Below are 15,110 nucleotides of genomic sequence, written 5' to 3' on the forward strand. Positions count from 1 at the left end.
TCTATAAGTCTATGTTGTCCCACCTATTCCCCTTCTGTGCTCTTTGTACTGCTTCACTTCTCCTGGTTTATGATTACGTCGATAATATACAAATATACTACAGTGGAAGACTACTCTGTGACGGAGCGGATCACACGAGTGACTGACTCCGCCACTGACAGCCGACACACCAAACATTTCGGAGAAAAGACAGAGGCGCATCACTTCCGTGTTTTAAATTCCTGCAATGAACCATGCAATTTCTTATTTATTTTTGCGTTTGTTAATTATGGGGAATGATTAAGTTAAGAGGTGGTTAACCTGTTTATGTTTGGGTCGGATTTGTATGTTGACAATGTGGTTTTGAGCTAATTGTGTCACCTGTTGACGGTAAGCATGTGGGAGGGGCTATGGGTTTAAAATGGACGGTTTTGGCCCTGGACGAAATCACTCGGAAGAATGTTGCAGAGAAGGCAACAGCAGAACATGTTTACTCTGAATGAGTGATGGACGGTTTGTTTTGGTCTTTTATTTTGTTTGTTGAAACCGGTGTGCTGTTTCGTAATTTTTTGTTGCTGTTATAAATAAAGTTTTTTTTTAGCTTAAAACAACCGACCAAGCCATGTTTCGAACGGACAATTAGAACCCCGTCACATACTCAAAGACCCTTTTTTTATTCCAAGAAAAAGCACAGATACTGTGAATGTAGGCAAATATATGCCTTAAAGTTGACCAAAGTTGACCTCTATGTGAGATGAAGAAGCAAATTCAGAAGCAATGTTTTATGCATACGTTAGCATCGAACAGAAGTGAATACAGAACAGGTTTATTTCGCTCATCCGTGCCCATTCCGTACTCAATTAAAGGAATCATCTTTTAAGGAAATCTGCATGTTTGCTCTCTTTCCAAGTCTCCATGTGCAGACAGTTTTTAGGGATGGGACTTTGCTTTGTGTTTTAGGAAGCCCACACCAGCGTGTAAAGATATGCAGATAAAGCGGACGTTAGCAGACATTGCTTAAAGCTCTGTGAGCCATCAGGCAGCGGATTGGCTTTTACCCGGTCAGGGTGAATTGAGGCGTCTGACCTCTTGCCTGCTGGCTCACGTCTGGCAGCTCTCAGATCTGCACATTGGACTCACTCACCGTAGTCTTTTTTACAGTACTTCTTCATGGTGATCTTCAACTTTCCCTTGGACGCTTTACAGTGCGAGTCACAGTCTGGAGAGAAGGGGTGAGACGGAGAGGAAGAGAGAAAGTTAGATAACAAATCAAATCACTTTCAAAGGATATTGAGCTCATTTCGTGTTTTAGTTATTATCCTTAACTGGACTCGCCAACAACTCTCCCGGTACCTGTGTCCGAAGGTTTTGACCTTCTGTAACTTGATTTATTTTTATTATTATTAATTTCCTACTTTCTGAATCTGTTACTTCTTGGGTATTGCCAACATGGAGGTACCTCAAAGGACTTGATCATGGACTCATCAGAGTAGACGAGTCTTTATGGATTCTCAGTTTGATTCAGGATCAAATGTACGTTAAAGGCTTCATGATTGTTAAATGTCTGTTTCCCTTGTTTCCTGTCTTTAAAATGTGTCCTTGTTGATGTTGTAAATGGAGCTGCTGTGATGTGGGAAGTGTTTCAGACGTGGATTGACAATAAATCAGAATCAGAATACCTTTATTCGTCCCACAGAGGAGAAAGGTGCATTGGTTACATCAAGAACAGCTAAATGTTAAAGGTCACCTATTGTACAAAATCCTCTTCTTCATGTCTCTTCTACATCAACATGTGTCCCCTCTTCTTCATGTCTCTTCTACATCAACATGTGTCCCCTCTTCTTCATGTCTCTTCTACATCAACATGTGTCCCCTCTTCCTCATGTCTCTTCTACATCAACATGTGTCCCCTCTTCTTCATGTCTCTTCTACATCAACATGTGTCCCCTTTTCTTCATGTCTCTTCTACATCAACATGTGTCCCCTCTTCTTCATGTCTCTTCTACATCAACATGTGTCCCCTCTTCTCCATGTCTCTTCTACATCAACATGTGTCCCCTCTTCTTCATGTCTCTTCTACATCAACATGTGTCCCCTCTTCTTCATATCTCTTCTACATCAACATGTGTCCCCTCTTCTCCATGTCTCTTCTACATCAACATGTGTCCCCTCTTCTTCATGTCTCTTCTACATCAACATGTGTCCCCTCTGTGGAAAGAGACTCTGAAAGTTTCAGGAACAAAGATTCTCTCTCTTTTTGATCCATTTCTATAAAAACCTGTCTGAAAATGAGCTGATCAGATTTTGGCCACTTTATGATGTCATAACGATGTGTTGTCTTGTGTAACCATTAGCCAATCAGCAACCAAGATAATCGCAGAATTTACCGCATAATCAACAAAAGGCCGCATAATCCACGCATTTTTCCACAAAGTTGAGAAGAAAAAAAGTTAACTCGTCTTGACGTCATCAGCTCGCGCATCACAGAATGTAAACAACACTGTATAGAGTGAACGTGTGGAGCTCACACGATAGAGAAAACACCAAGATGAAAAAATCTAATCCATCTCATTTACAGACGAACATTTCTACGAAAGACCGGGCAAAAAGTGGGGGGAAACTATTCTGCACCCCGTGAAACTGTGTGTTGGAGCATAAGAGAAAATTGACGGTGGCGACCCACTTTGATTCATTCAAACATACGAAAATGCTTTCTGCTGCTGCGGACAAGAAATTCAAACAACTCACGTTCACCGAGGCATCGACCTCCAAAACCCTTTAGAGGGCTACAAGAAACGAAGTGAGAAGCTACAAGATTGAAGCTGGTCAGATAACGAACGAGTAAATGAAAACAGAATGAGGCGTGTGAGGAGTGTGTGTGTGTGTGTGTGTGGGGGGGGGGGAGGGTGTGTGTGTGGGGGGGAGGGTGTGTGTGTGTGTGTGTGTGTGTGTGTGTGTGTGTGTGTGTGGGGGGGGAGGGTGTGTGTGTGTGGGGGGGGAGGGAGGGTGTGTGTGTGTGTGTGGGGGGGGGGGGGGAGGAGGGTGTGTGTGTGTGTGTGTGTGTGTGTGTGTGTGTGTGTGTGTGTGTGTGTGTGTGTGTGTGTGTGTGTGTGTGTGTGTGTGTGTGTGTGTGTGTGTGTGTGTGTGTGTGTGTGTGTGTGTGTGTGTGAGATTAAAATAGCCCAATTGCTTTTACAATAAATAAACATTGAATGTGTTTAATTGAATAGTAAAGGGGTTTAACGTTAGTGGCAGGTTGTGTGTGAGAGAGAATAAATAAGACAGCCCAATATTTAAAAAAATGGTTATTCTTTTTCCCGCATATTTAGCATATTTCGCAACTTCCCGCAATTTCACCGCATAAAATCACATAAAAACCTCGCATGTTTAATCGCATAATCAAGGATTTTAGCCCGCGTTTTTCTTGAGGGTCTATATTAGGGTGTGATGGGCCCTAGATTATAAGACATTCCCAGTAAGAGGAAACAGTGGGTCAGCTTCCTCACAGCTGGACGACACGTTGCGTCAGACTCGATGCTGCCTCCAAAGCGCCTCTGTGTGACGACCATAGCTTACACAGATCCTCCTGTGTCTGTTAACACACTCTCACTACCCCCCCGCCCATCCTTTCCAGTCCCGTCAGTGTCCCGGCACGCATTGTGTGACCTTCAGAGGTCAGACGGCACAAAAGGAGGTCGCAGGGGGAAATTAGCAACAATCTTTTTTCGGAGCATCTGAGAGAGTGAATCCTCCAACGCTGGTCGAGGCTAAATGTCGAGCAGCTCAAAGATTCGTTTTCACTTTCCGTAACTTGATAGATTTGAAATGTCTCACTTTCTGCATTTGTTACTTCATGGGGTTTGCAGAATTAGGGTTAGGGTTCTCAGTTTCTTATAATCAGGTTACATTACTTTTACATTTTGATACTCAGATAAGGTTACTGATTGGACACCTATCTAGTTATTGTAACGAATTACATTTTAAAAGTGACCCTCCCGACCCCGTTTGGATTATTGTGAACCATTCACATTTTAGGACTCATCCCTGCACCACTCTTTAAGCCAGGGGTGTCAAACTCAATTTCATCACGGGCCACATTTGCGTAAAGGTTGCACTCAAAGGGCCGGTTGTAACTTTAAGACTATATAAATATACATATATAAATATATAATATATATTAAATAATGTATTATATTATATTATTGCCTCTACATTGGATTATTATCGGGTAGGATAATAACTTAGTAATTAACTACGTCTGAAAGCAGAAGACCAGGGCAAATAATTGCAAGTCTCTTCAGTGCATATGTTACAAAACGAGATGCATTGTGGGACATGTAGTTTATGGGCAACCTGCTTCTGTAAAGTGGAATGCAACCGTATAATACACTTATTATATTCTTATATTCTTTGCAAGCTCTTGCGGGGCCACATAAAATGAAGTTGCGGGCCGGATTTGGCCCCCGGGCCTTGAGTTTGAGACCCCTGCTTTAAGCCGATAAAGGACAGGAAGGACACTGAAGCTTCAGGTTAACATTTCAGTTGCCCATCGTCTAATGCAGGGGTGTCAAACGCCTTGAAACTTGAATCTTGAATTGTATTAATAATAATAATAATAGATTTATTTTGTTAGCGCTTTTACATGTGCTCAAAGACGCGTTACAGATATAGTGTAAAGAAAAGAAAAGAAAGGAACAACAAATAAATATATAGTTAAAGTTAAAGTCAAATAATACAAAAACAATCACACATTAAAAGCCAGTATTGTAGTACAGTATTGTTTATTATATTCTTTGCAAGGCCATATAAAATGAAGTCGCGGGCCGGATTTGGCCCCCGGGCCTTGAGTTTGACCCCCCTGGTCTAATGTAATGTCTGAGAGTGAATCCTGGAACGCTGGTGGAGGCTAAATGTCTTCTGACCCCCGAGGGGAAACTCACCGGCTGGGTCTATCTGCGTTTTCATCCCACAAAATATGAATAAGACAGTCGCTTCTTAGAGTTTCTTTTTAAGTTGAAAGCTGTTTTGTTTTGTTTTTTGAATATGAAAAAACACTGTCAGAATATTCTGTTTGCCCAAGTCAGCTGTCCATGTTTCTTTGTCTTTAAACTTCCATGACGCAGTCGCAGACTTCATCAATGCTGTCCTCGTGTCAATCAATGAATCAATCAAAATGTATTTATACAGCCTGATATCACCCATTTTACATTTGTCTCGGGGGGTTTACAGCTTATACCGAATACAAATACGTATAATGTCACTGCGCCAGGTATTATTTGGAGTGACGGAGGTGTTGGTGGGACCAGAGGACACACTGAAACTGAAATAATTCGTTCCCTCCACTTTCAGAAAGTTATCACCCTCTGTAACTTGATTAATCTTTCTCACTCTCTGCATTTGTTACTTCATGGGGTTTTATCCCTTACCATATTTTGGTCATTGATTCATCAACGGAAACAAGAACTACTGGATTCTCGCTTTGTGACGTGACGTTTTGATCATAGTTTGATATTTCTTGTAAGTAATTTTATATTTGGATACTCAGATTAGGGTACTGATTACACTTGTTGGACATGTCATAGTTATGGTTACACCACCTGTACCTGCCAGATGGTTTAAAGGTCCCCTATTATACTGTTTTCATCAATATATCACAGGTCTCAGATATATCCAGAGCCTGTCTCTGATTGGCTGAAACACCAAACAGATCATTGCAGCATTACCCATAATCCCCTCTGTTTCAGCCCTGTTTCCAAAGTGCTGATTCTCTGTCTGTTACTTTAGATGAAAATAAGGAGCCCCTCCCCACGCCCCTCTGAGAGAGATTTGGCTAAAAATAACTCAATGGTGCTCTAGGAGGAGATTCAGGTGATAAGGAGGGGGGGTACCTTGGTTGCTGATTGGCTAATGGTTACACAAGACAAAACATCGTTATGACATCATAAAGTGGCCAAAATCTGATCAGCTCTTTTCAGACAGGTTTTTATAGAAATGGATCAAAAAGAGAGAGAATCTTTGTGTCTTTCCACAGAGGGGACACATGGTGATGTAGAAGACACATGAAGAAGAGGGGACACATGTTGATGTAGAAGAGACATGAAGAAGAGGGGACACATGTTGTTGTAGAAGAGACATGAAGAAGAGGGGACACATGTTGATGTAGAAGAGACATGAAGAAGAGGGGACACATGTTGATGTAGGAGAGACATGAAGAAGAGGGGACACATGTTGATGTAGAAGAGACATGAAGAAGAGGGGACACATGTTGATGTAGAAGAGACATGAAGAAGAGGGGACACATGGTGATGTAGAAGACACATGGAGAAGAGGGGACACATGTTGATGTAGAAGAGACATGAAGAAGAGGGGACACATGTTGATGTAGAAGAGACATGAAGAAGAGGGGACACATGTTGATGTAGGAGAGACATGAAGAAGAGGGGACACATGTTGATGTAGAAGAGACATGAAGAAGAGGGGACACATGTTGATGTAGAAGAGACATGAAGAAGAGGGGACACATGTTGATGAAGAAGAGACATGAAGAAGAGGGGACACATGTTGATGTAGAAGAGACATGGAGAAGAGGGGACACATGTTGATGTAGAAGAGACATGGAGAAGAGGGGACACATGTTGATGTAGAAGAGACATGAAGAAGAGGGGACACATGTTGATGTAGAAGAGACATGGAGAAGAGGGGACACATGTTGATGTAGGAGAGACATGGAGAAGAGGGGACACATGTTGATGTAGAAGAGACATGAAGAAGAGGGGACACATGTTGATGTAGAAGAGACATGGAGAAGAGGGGACACATGTTGATGTAGAAGAGACATGGAGAAGAGGGGACACATGTTGATGTAGAAGAGACAGGAAGAAGAGGGGACACATGTTGATGTAGAAGAGACATGAAGAAGAGGGGACACATGTTGATGTAGAAGAGACATGAAGAAGAGGGGACACATGTTGATGTAGAAGAGACATGGAGAAGTGGATTTCCCATAATAGGTGACCTCTAATGGATGCCGTCCCCCTGGTGTTTGTGATGACGGAGGTGTTGTTGGGACAAGAAGACAAACTCAAATTGAAATAATTAGTTCCCTCCACTTTCTGACACAAATTGGAACCAGATCATCTCTGAGTGCCCCCCCCCCCCCACCACCCCCCCGCTCCTCCCCCCCTCCTCACACTTTGCCTCTCCCAAAGCAATAAGCCTTTTCTGGGTAGGGGTGGGGGGGGTGGGAAAGCTGTGGAGAGAGAGAGGACCTTTCAGTGCGCCTGAATATGGACAAACTTCATTATTTCTTCCAGCCCTCTGTCCAGTCTCCCCCTTTCTTCCCCATTATACTCCGTGTGAATGAGGTTGCCTGGGTAATGATTGAGGAAGAAAAAAACGCCCCTCTCCTCCTCCTCTCAAAAAAAAAAAAAGCAGCTCAGGACGTGGGACGAGGATCCGATCCATGTATGTGTTTTAGAGAAAAGCATTTCTGCAGGAATGCCTCAAGTAAGAAAAGAGGAAATCCCAAAGTAAATGAATTTGAGGACGAGTCCATATCGAGTCGCCTGATTTCCATGTAAATGAAGTGCAGGGGGAGGGGGGGGGGGGGGGGGGTTATCTCCCACTCTTTATTACACCTCCCTTTATCTACAATCTGTAAACATTACCGGCTACTTCAATATTTTCAATGGTCACTTTTAAAAATAATATATTGCTACGTAGTTTTTTTTTAAAACTATTTTATTTATTGTGTTGTTTTTTGTTAATAACGTGCGCATACTTTTTTATATTATTTTTTAACCTTGGTGTACTTATTTCTTATTGTTTTTCTTGTTGTGTTTTGTTTTTAATTATTTTTACCGTGTGCATACTTTTTTATACACAGTTATACTGCAATTTGTTTACAATGGTTGACTTATCTGTTTACTTATTTTTGTTGTTGTTGTTATTGATAACATTTGCATACTTTTTTTTAATATTGAAGTCTACTTTTTTTACTGAATCTGCACAATACTCTTGTTGTTATAATACTGTCACTTTAACTTTTTTTCCACTTTAAAATATAATATAACAGACTTCCAGAGGTGTAAAGTAACTAAGTACATTTACTCAAGTTCTGTACTTAAGTAAAAATGTTGAGGTACTTGTACTTTACTTGAGTATTTCCATTGTATGCTACTTTGTACTTTTACTCCACTACATGTAGAGGAACATTTTGAATGCAGGACTTTTACTGTAACAGAGTATTCCTACACTCTGGTACTTCTACTTTTACTCAAGTACAAGATCTGAGTACTTCTACTTTTACTCAAGATCTGAGTACTTCTACTTTTACTCAAGTACAAGATCTGAGTACTTCTACTTTTACTCAAGAACAAGATCTGAGTACTTCTACTTTTACTCAAGAACAAGATCTGAGTACTTTTACTCAAGTACAAGACCTGGGTACTTCTACTTTTACTCAAGTACTAGATCTGAGTACTTCAACTTTTACTCAAGTACAAGACCTGAGTACTTCTACCACCTCTGCAGATTTCAGTTCGTCATTCTTTTTCATATATTCATTGTACACATTTTTCAATTTGTATTGTTTCTTTTGTATATCTACATTTGGTGTAAATACCTTGTTAATGCTAAATCGTTTTTACATGTTTTTTTGTTTTTACAATCCTTATCTTTTTTACAACTTATTTTCTTATGTTGTTTATGTTTGCACCATCATATACCAAACCAACTTCCTTTTTTGTTTTAACGGACAGTACCTGGTATTTCCCCGCTGCGGGTCAGATAAAGAGATTCTGATTCTGACGTTGCCCATTAGCCATTACACCCACAGCTCTCATTAAGGGCCGATCTCCCGCCGAGAGGACAAACACCTCCTTTGTTTGTCTCTTCGGGGTCTCGGGGGACCACACTGCTGCTAATTTGCAGGGTGTGGAGTTTCTGACAGGAATCCAAACCCCACACAGCCTCGCCGGCACTATAGTAGGAAGTGGGACCCAGAAGAAAGCTGAATGAAGTCAGTGGCGCCGCTCTCATTAGACACTGATTGATGATCGGAAGTGACTCAACTAAACCTGAATCATGGTGTAAACTACTCAAATTACTTTAATTTAATAAATACTTAAACATCTAAGGTAACAGGTTTACACACTGTACATTACATTTTATTTAAAGCCAACATTAAAATAAGTGGTGCAGGGATGACTTTATCTTTTGTAGGCTGACTTAGAAGATAGCATCGCAAGGGCTCCTTCAACAAAGTAAAGTGGTCTGACCCGGAAGTCCAATTGGATTTTACCTTTGGATTACTGCAGGAAACAATGTCAAACAAACGTTTATGATAATCAGGATAATCTCCACATATTAATACCACTTTATGATTTCTGATGTAAAAAGCTAACATTAGGCTGTAAAGGAACTACAGCACGGTCACATGACTTCATGTCACCACCGCTAAGCTAAAGGAGGCTAATGTTGGGCTATAAAGGAACTACAGCACGGTCACATGACTTCACTTCACCACCGCTAAGCTAAAGGTGGCTAATGTTGGGCTATAAAGGAACTACAGCACGGTCACATGACTTCACGTCACCACCGCTAAGCTAAAGGTGGCTAATGTTGGGCTATAAAGGAACTACAGCACGGTCACATGACTTCACTTCACCACCGCTAAGCTAAAGGTGGCTAATGTTGGGCTATAAAGGAACTACAGCACGGTCACATGACTTCACGTCACCACCGCTAAGCTAAAGGTGGCTAATGTTGGGCTATAAAGGAACTACAGCACGGTCACATGACTTCACGTCACCACCGCTAAGCTAAAGGTGGCTAATGTTGGGCTATAAAGGAACTACAGCAAGGTCACATGACTTCACTTCACCACCGTTAAGCTAAAGGCAGCTAATGTTGGGCTATAAAGGAACTACAGCACGGTCACATGACGTCACGTCACCACCGCTAAGCTAAAGGCGGCTAATGTTGGGCGTGATGACGTTTAGTCGTCTCATTTAAACACTTGTTAGCAACACCGTTTTTAAATCCACCAGTGGGGTAATTGCTGATGCATTTTATGTCCTAGAACAAAACGTTAAAAATCTCTTCAGCTTGTGTTAACCACACATCTTATTTCAGGCAAAAGAACACATTCAGAAAACCATTGACTTCCAGAACAGGGAACAGGAACTGCTAAAATGCTGACTCATTTCTGAGTTTCAGGACTCATTCCTTCACCACTCTTCAAGCCAATAAGGACAGAAATGACTCTAAAGCTGCAGGTCGATATTTTAGTTGCACATGGTCTAATGTCAGCAGTCCAACATGGAGCCTCTTGTCGGAGCAGAGACACAAAAGAGTCGGTCGGGCTTCACTGTCGGCACCGCCAGCCTTGATTGAAATACAAACTGGTGCAAATCAAGTATGTAATCAGATTAGAGATTGAGACCCTGGGGAGGCTGCCGAGCATGCTGGGAATACAGGCTGGGAATACAGGCTGGAATCCAGGCCGGGAATCCAGGCTGGAATACAGGCTGGAATACAGACTGGGATTACAGGCTGGAATCCAGGCCGGAATACCGGCTGGAATACAGGCTGGAATACAGGCTGGAATCCAGGCCGGAATACCGGCTGGAATACAGGCTGGAATACAGGCTGGATTACAGGCTGGAATACAGGCTGGAATACCGGCTGGAATACAGGCTGGATTACAGGCTGGAATACAGGCTGGATTACAGGCTGGAATACAGGCTGGATTACAGGCTGGAATACAGGCTGGAATACAGGCTGGATTACAGGCTGGAATACAGGCTGGAATACCGGCTGGAATACAGGCTGGAATACAGGCTGGAATACAGGCTGGATTACAGGCTGGATTACAGGCTGGAATACAGGCTGGATTACAGGCTGGAATACAGGCTGGAATACAGGCTGGATTACAGGCTGGAATACAGGCTGGAATACAGGCTGGATTACAGGCTGGAATACAGGCTGGAATCCAGGCTGGGAATCCAGGCTGGAATACAGACTGGGATTACAGGCTGGAATACCGGCTGGGAATCCAGGCTGGAATACAGGCTGGGAATACAGGCTGGAATACAGGCTGGGAATACAGGCTGGAATACAGGCTGGAATCCAGGCTGGAATACAGACTGGGATTACAGGCTGGAATACCGGCTGGGATTACAGGCTGGAATCCAGGCTGGAATACAGGCTGGAATCCAGGCTGGAATACAGGCTGGAATACCGGCTGGAATACAGTTCGGAATACAGGCTAGAATACCGGCTGGGAATCCAGGCTGGAATCCAGGCGGTAAAGGGAGAACTGGAAAAATATCTGGAGTTCACATCAGCCGCACTCTGAGGTGTGTTCAGTGCAGGAGTGAGACTATGAAGGGATGGAAAAACATGCGTGTGCTAGAAATGCACGCTTAGTTACATTCATGACGAGGCAATGACTTGCTGCACACGACAGTAAAGTTCCTTGGATAATTAAACACCTACATTTGGCTTTTAATTTGATTTAAGGGTCACCTATTATGCAAAATCCACTTCTTCATGTCTCTTCTACATCAACATGTGTCCCCTCTTCTTCATGTCTCCTCTACATCAACATGTGTCCCCTCTTCTTCATGTCTCCTCTACATCAACATGTGTCCCCTCTTCTTCATGTCTCTTCTACATCAACATGTGTCCCCTCTTCTTCATGTCTCCTCTACATCAACATGTGTCCCCTCTTCTCCATGTCTCCTCTACATCAACATGTGTCCCCTCTTCTTCATGTCTCCTCTACATCAACATGTGTCCCCTCTTCTCCATGTCTCCTCTACATCAACATGTGTCCCCTCTTCTTCATGTCTCCTCTACATCAACATGTGTCCCCTCTTCTTCATGTCTCTTCTACATCAACATGTGTCCCCTCTTCTTCATGTCTCTTCTACATCAACATGTGTCCCCTCTTCTTCATGTCTCCTCTACATCAACATGTGTCCCCTCTTCTTCATGTCTCTTCTACATCAACATGTGTCCTCTCTTCTTCATGTCTCTTCTACATCAACATGTGTCCTCTCTTCTTCATGTCTCTTCTACATCAACATGTGTCCCCTCTGTGTAAAGAGACTCTGAAAGTTTCAGGAACAAAGATTCTCTCTCTTTTTGATCCATTTCTATAAAAACCTGTCTGAAAATGAGCTGATCAGATTTTGGCCACATTATGATGTCATAACGATGTTTTGGCTTGTGTAACCAATCACCAACTTTTCTTGTCTTCTGCTGCATCTTGCATGAAAGGTGTAATATAAATCCAGAAGATTTATTTGTAAAATCAGTTGTTTTGCTCACCTGACGGCTCCTCGTAACTGGTGTAAGACGCTGTCGGGGAAGCAACTGGGATCTCTGCGACAAAAAGAGGAAAAGATTTTTACTTTGTGATCACATTGCATTGCAAACAGAATAAAACATATGTAATTGAGAAATATATACGTAGCTCAATTTCCTGGTTATTCTCCCAAGATTAGAATTTGAATATCAAAAACCTCTTTTAGGTATTTGAGTGGGATGATTTTGACATGACTTGCTGAATAAAGTGTAAAAAGACGATGAGATTTTATATTATTCCCTTCTGATCGTAATTGAAGAGAGCCAAGGGGTGCTGCTCTTGTAAAAGCTGGAGCTGGCAGGGAGTACGACATCACAAAAGTGTTATATCACTGTTAAAACCCAAAGACATCTAAAAAAATATACGAGAAATCACGTATATTCTTCAAAAAAAGGCATTTCCTCCAACTTTTACACCAAGATAAATCCTTTTCCAGGTTTACCGCTGTGGATTCAGAACAAACGAGAAATTTCCAAACACGACTTTATCAGAAATGTCATCCCCAGTTACACAGTGGACAATTTGTGTACATGTCCTCCGAGACATCAGCGTTATCTTATCTGTCCGTGGCAGCCAGCTCAAAGCTAAAGAAGCTACCAGCGACACATCTCTGTTTCTGGCAGGCATTTGGCGTTTATTGCCGAGGGCCTGGAATCTGCAGGCGGCAGATACAGCCAATAAACATATCAGCCATCGTTCCCTTGGACTTGTTCTGGGGATTTATCGTGAGACGATGTTGAAGGGCCATGTTAGGAAAGTACTAATGGTCTGTTTATCCAGGGCTCTGGTTTAAACAAGCCAAATATCTATCCAAAATATCTTAGAAATAACACAAGATGGGTGATGAATCCATGCGTAACAAGCAGACGCTGCCCTTTTCAGGTCCTGAGCTTTTTTCTGAGGGTTTGATAATACCAGTTAGAGTATTAAAGATCACCTATTATGCAAAATCAACTTGTTTATGCTGCAATAATCTGTTTGGTGTTTCAGCCAATCAGAGACAGGCTCTGGATATATCTGAGATCTATAATATATTGATGAGAAACAGTAGAATAGGGGACCTTTAAAGCTTGGCTAAAGTTAGGGTCAAACCATCCTGTTCCATTTTGATTGTAATGGGTCCATTAACTTCCTCTGGTGACCAATAGTTAACTCTCTTGACACACAGTTGACCTTTGAGGGAAATGTGAGCCACAGTCCAATTGAGTTAGCTATTTTAACATTTTTTAGCGGCACCTTTAACCTTTATTTAACATCCATTATTAGAATGTGAACTGCTCGTCAAAAGAAGACTAGCTTCCTGACTGTTTTGAGACTCTTGTTTTTTAATTATCAACCCTATCGTCCTGTTAGCAATCAAGCTAAACCAACAAGCCCAAAAACGGAATGTTAGCAAAGTCTTTAGCTTAGAAAAACTTCATGTTCTTACTCAAGAGCTTTTCATTGATTGTTGATAATGGTGTTTATCGGTGATGGGGTCAGAGTATTTAAGCTTGACTGTGAGATTTGCCATTTACGGTATTCTGCAATCAATCCATTGTAAGGGATCCCTGACAATCCCTGTTCATGGAGGAAGCGTATTAGCTGTGTCTCCTTTTTAAAACATAGACTTCGTAAGAGTAGAACCTGCTAAACAAAAGAGATAATTGTTGCTGACTGGTGTCACTAGTACACATACATCTGTGAATAAACTAGTGGAACTAACTGTTAGCTATTAAGCTAAGCCAATTAGCGTACACATTTTGTGTCTCAATTTGGATAATTTAGTACACTGCCATTTGAACATTTGCACAGTGTGTGAAATTTGACCGTGAAGTGACGATAGCAGCTATTACCTAGCTATCTATCTAGAATCATTATCGGTTGTGGTTGCAAATCATTACAGCCTGATCAATTAACCTAAGTTGACCCCTTAGTAAAGTGGTTTGTGTATTCAATTGTGAAAAAAATACAAAATGTATAACTTTTGTTTGTATGGTGCTGAGTGTGGCGGAGCAACCGCAATCTTCTGTTACGTAGCCAAGATGGCCGACGTCTAGGCTGAGGAGTATCGTAGAAATGTATCATAAGTCATTATGTCACTGAACTTTAAATGTATCAGTTCTAAGCTCGTGTATTTGCTCTTTTCTTACCAGAAGGTGATTAATTGTGGAATTTACACCACAAGGAGTTTCAACCGTTTCAAACTCAATGTTTCTGACTGTCATTGTGTGTAAAGGTGGTGAAAGTAGGCCTTACTGATGCAGGGTGCGATGGGGGAGCGGCTCTGCTGGTAGCCTTTAGCACAGCGGTTACAGGTGATCCCCGTCACTCCGTCCTTGCAGGGACACTGTCCTGTCGTCTGGTTACACGTCTTCCCTGCTGCTCCCACTGGATGGCAATCACATGCTATCGAGGAAAACAAGGGGGAGAGGAGCACCAAGTTAGATTGTTCCATGGATGTATGAAGAGAACTAGATACAGTGTTCAGGGATGGCAAAAGTACACACATCCTTTACTCAAGTAGAAGTACAGACACTCATGTTTAAAAATACTCTGGTAAAAGTAGAAGTACTGACTAAACTTCTTTACTCAAGTAAAAGTAAAGAGGCTTTGAAATGTACTTCAGTAAAAAGTACCCATAACTAGCAGCTGTTTTAAAGAGTACCTGACCTCCCTTTATATTAATAGAACAATAATGTCATTGTTAGCTAATGAATGTTTCCATGCTGAACAACGGCAACATGACAACGTTTCCATTGGTCCCTCTTCTTTAGAG

General features: G+C 41.9%; 1 protein-coding gene across 1 annotated transcript; it reads right to left on the minus strand.

Moving 5' to 3' along the window:
• Positions 1-1,123: 1,123 nt before the first annotated feature.
• On the minus strand, positions 1,124-14,789 carry LOC307027356 (netrin-1-like; the record flags this gene model as incomplete). The annotated part of the gene is made up of 3 exons (XM_079695590.1): positions 1,124-1,198; positions 12,316-12,369; positions 14,591-14,789. Coding segments are annotated over 3 exons (328 nt in total), but the record flags the coding sequence as incomplete, so codon positions are not given.
• Positions 14,790-15,110: the final 321 nt, after the last annotated feature.

The sequence above is a fragment of the Notothenia rossii genome (genome assembly GCF_949606895.1).
Source record: "Notothenia rossii genome assembly, contig: scaffold_460, whole genome shotgun sequence".
Lineage (NCBI taxonomy): Eukaryota > Metazoa > Chordata > Actinopteri > Perciformes > Nototheniidae > Notothenia > Notothenia rossii.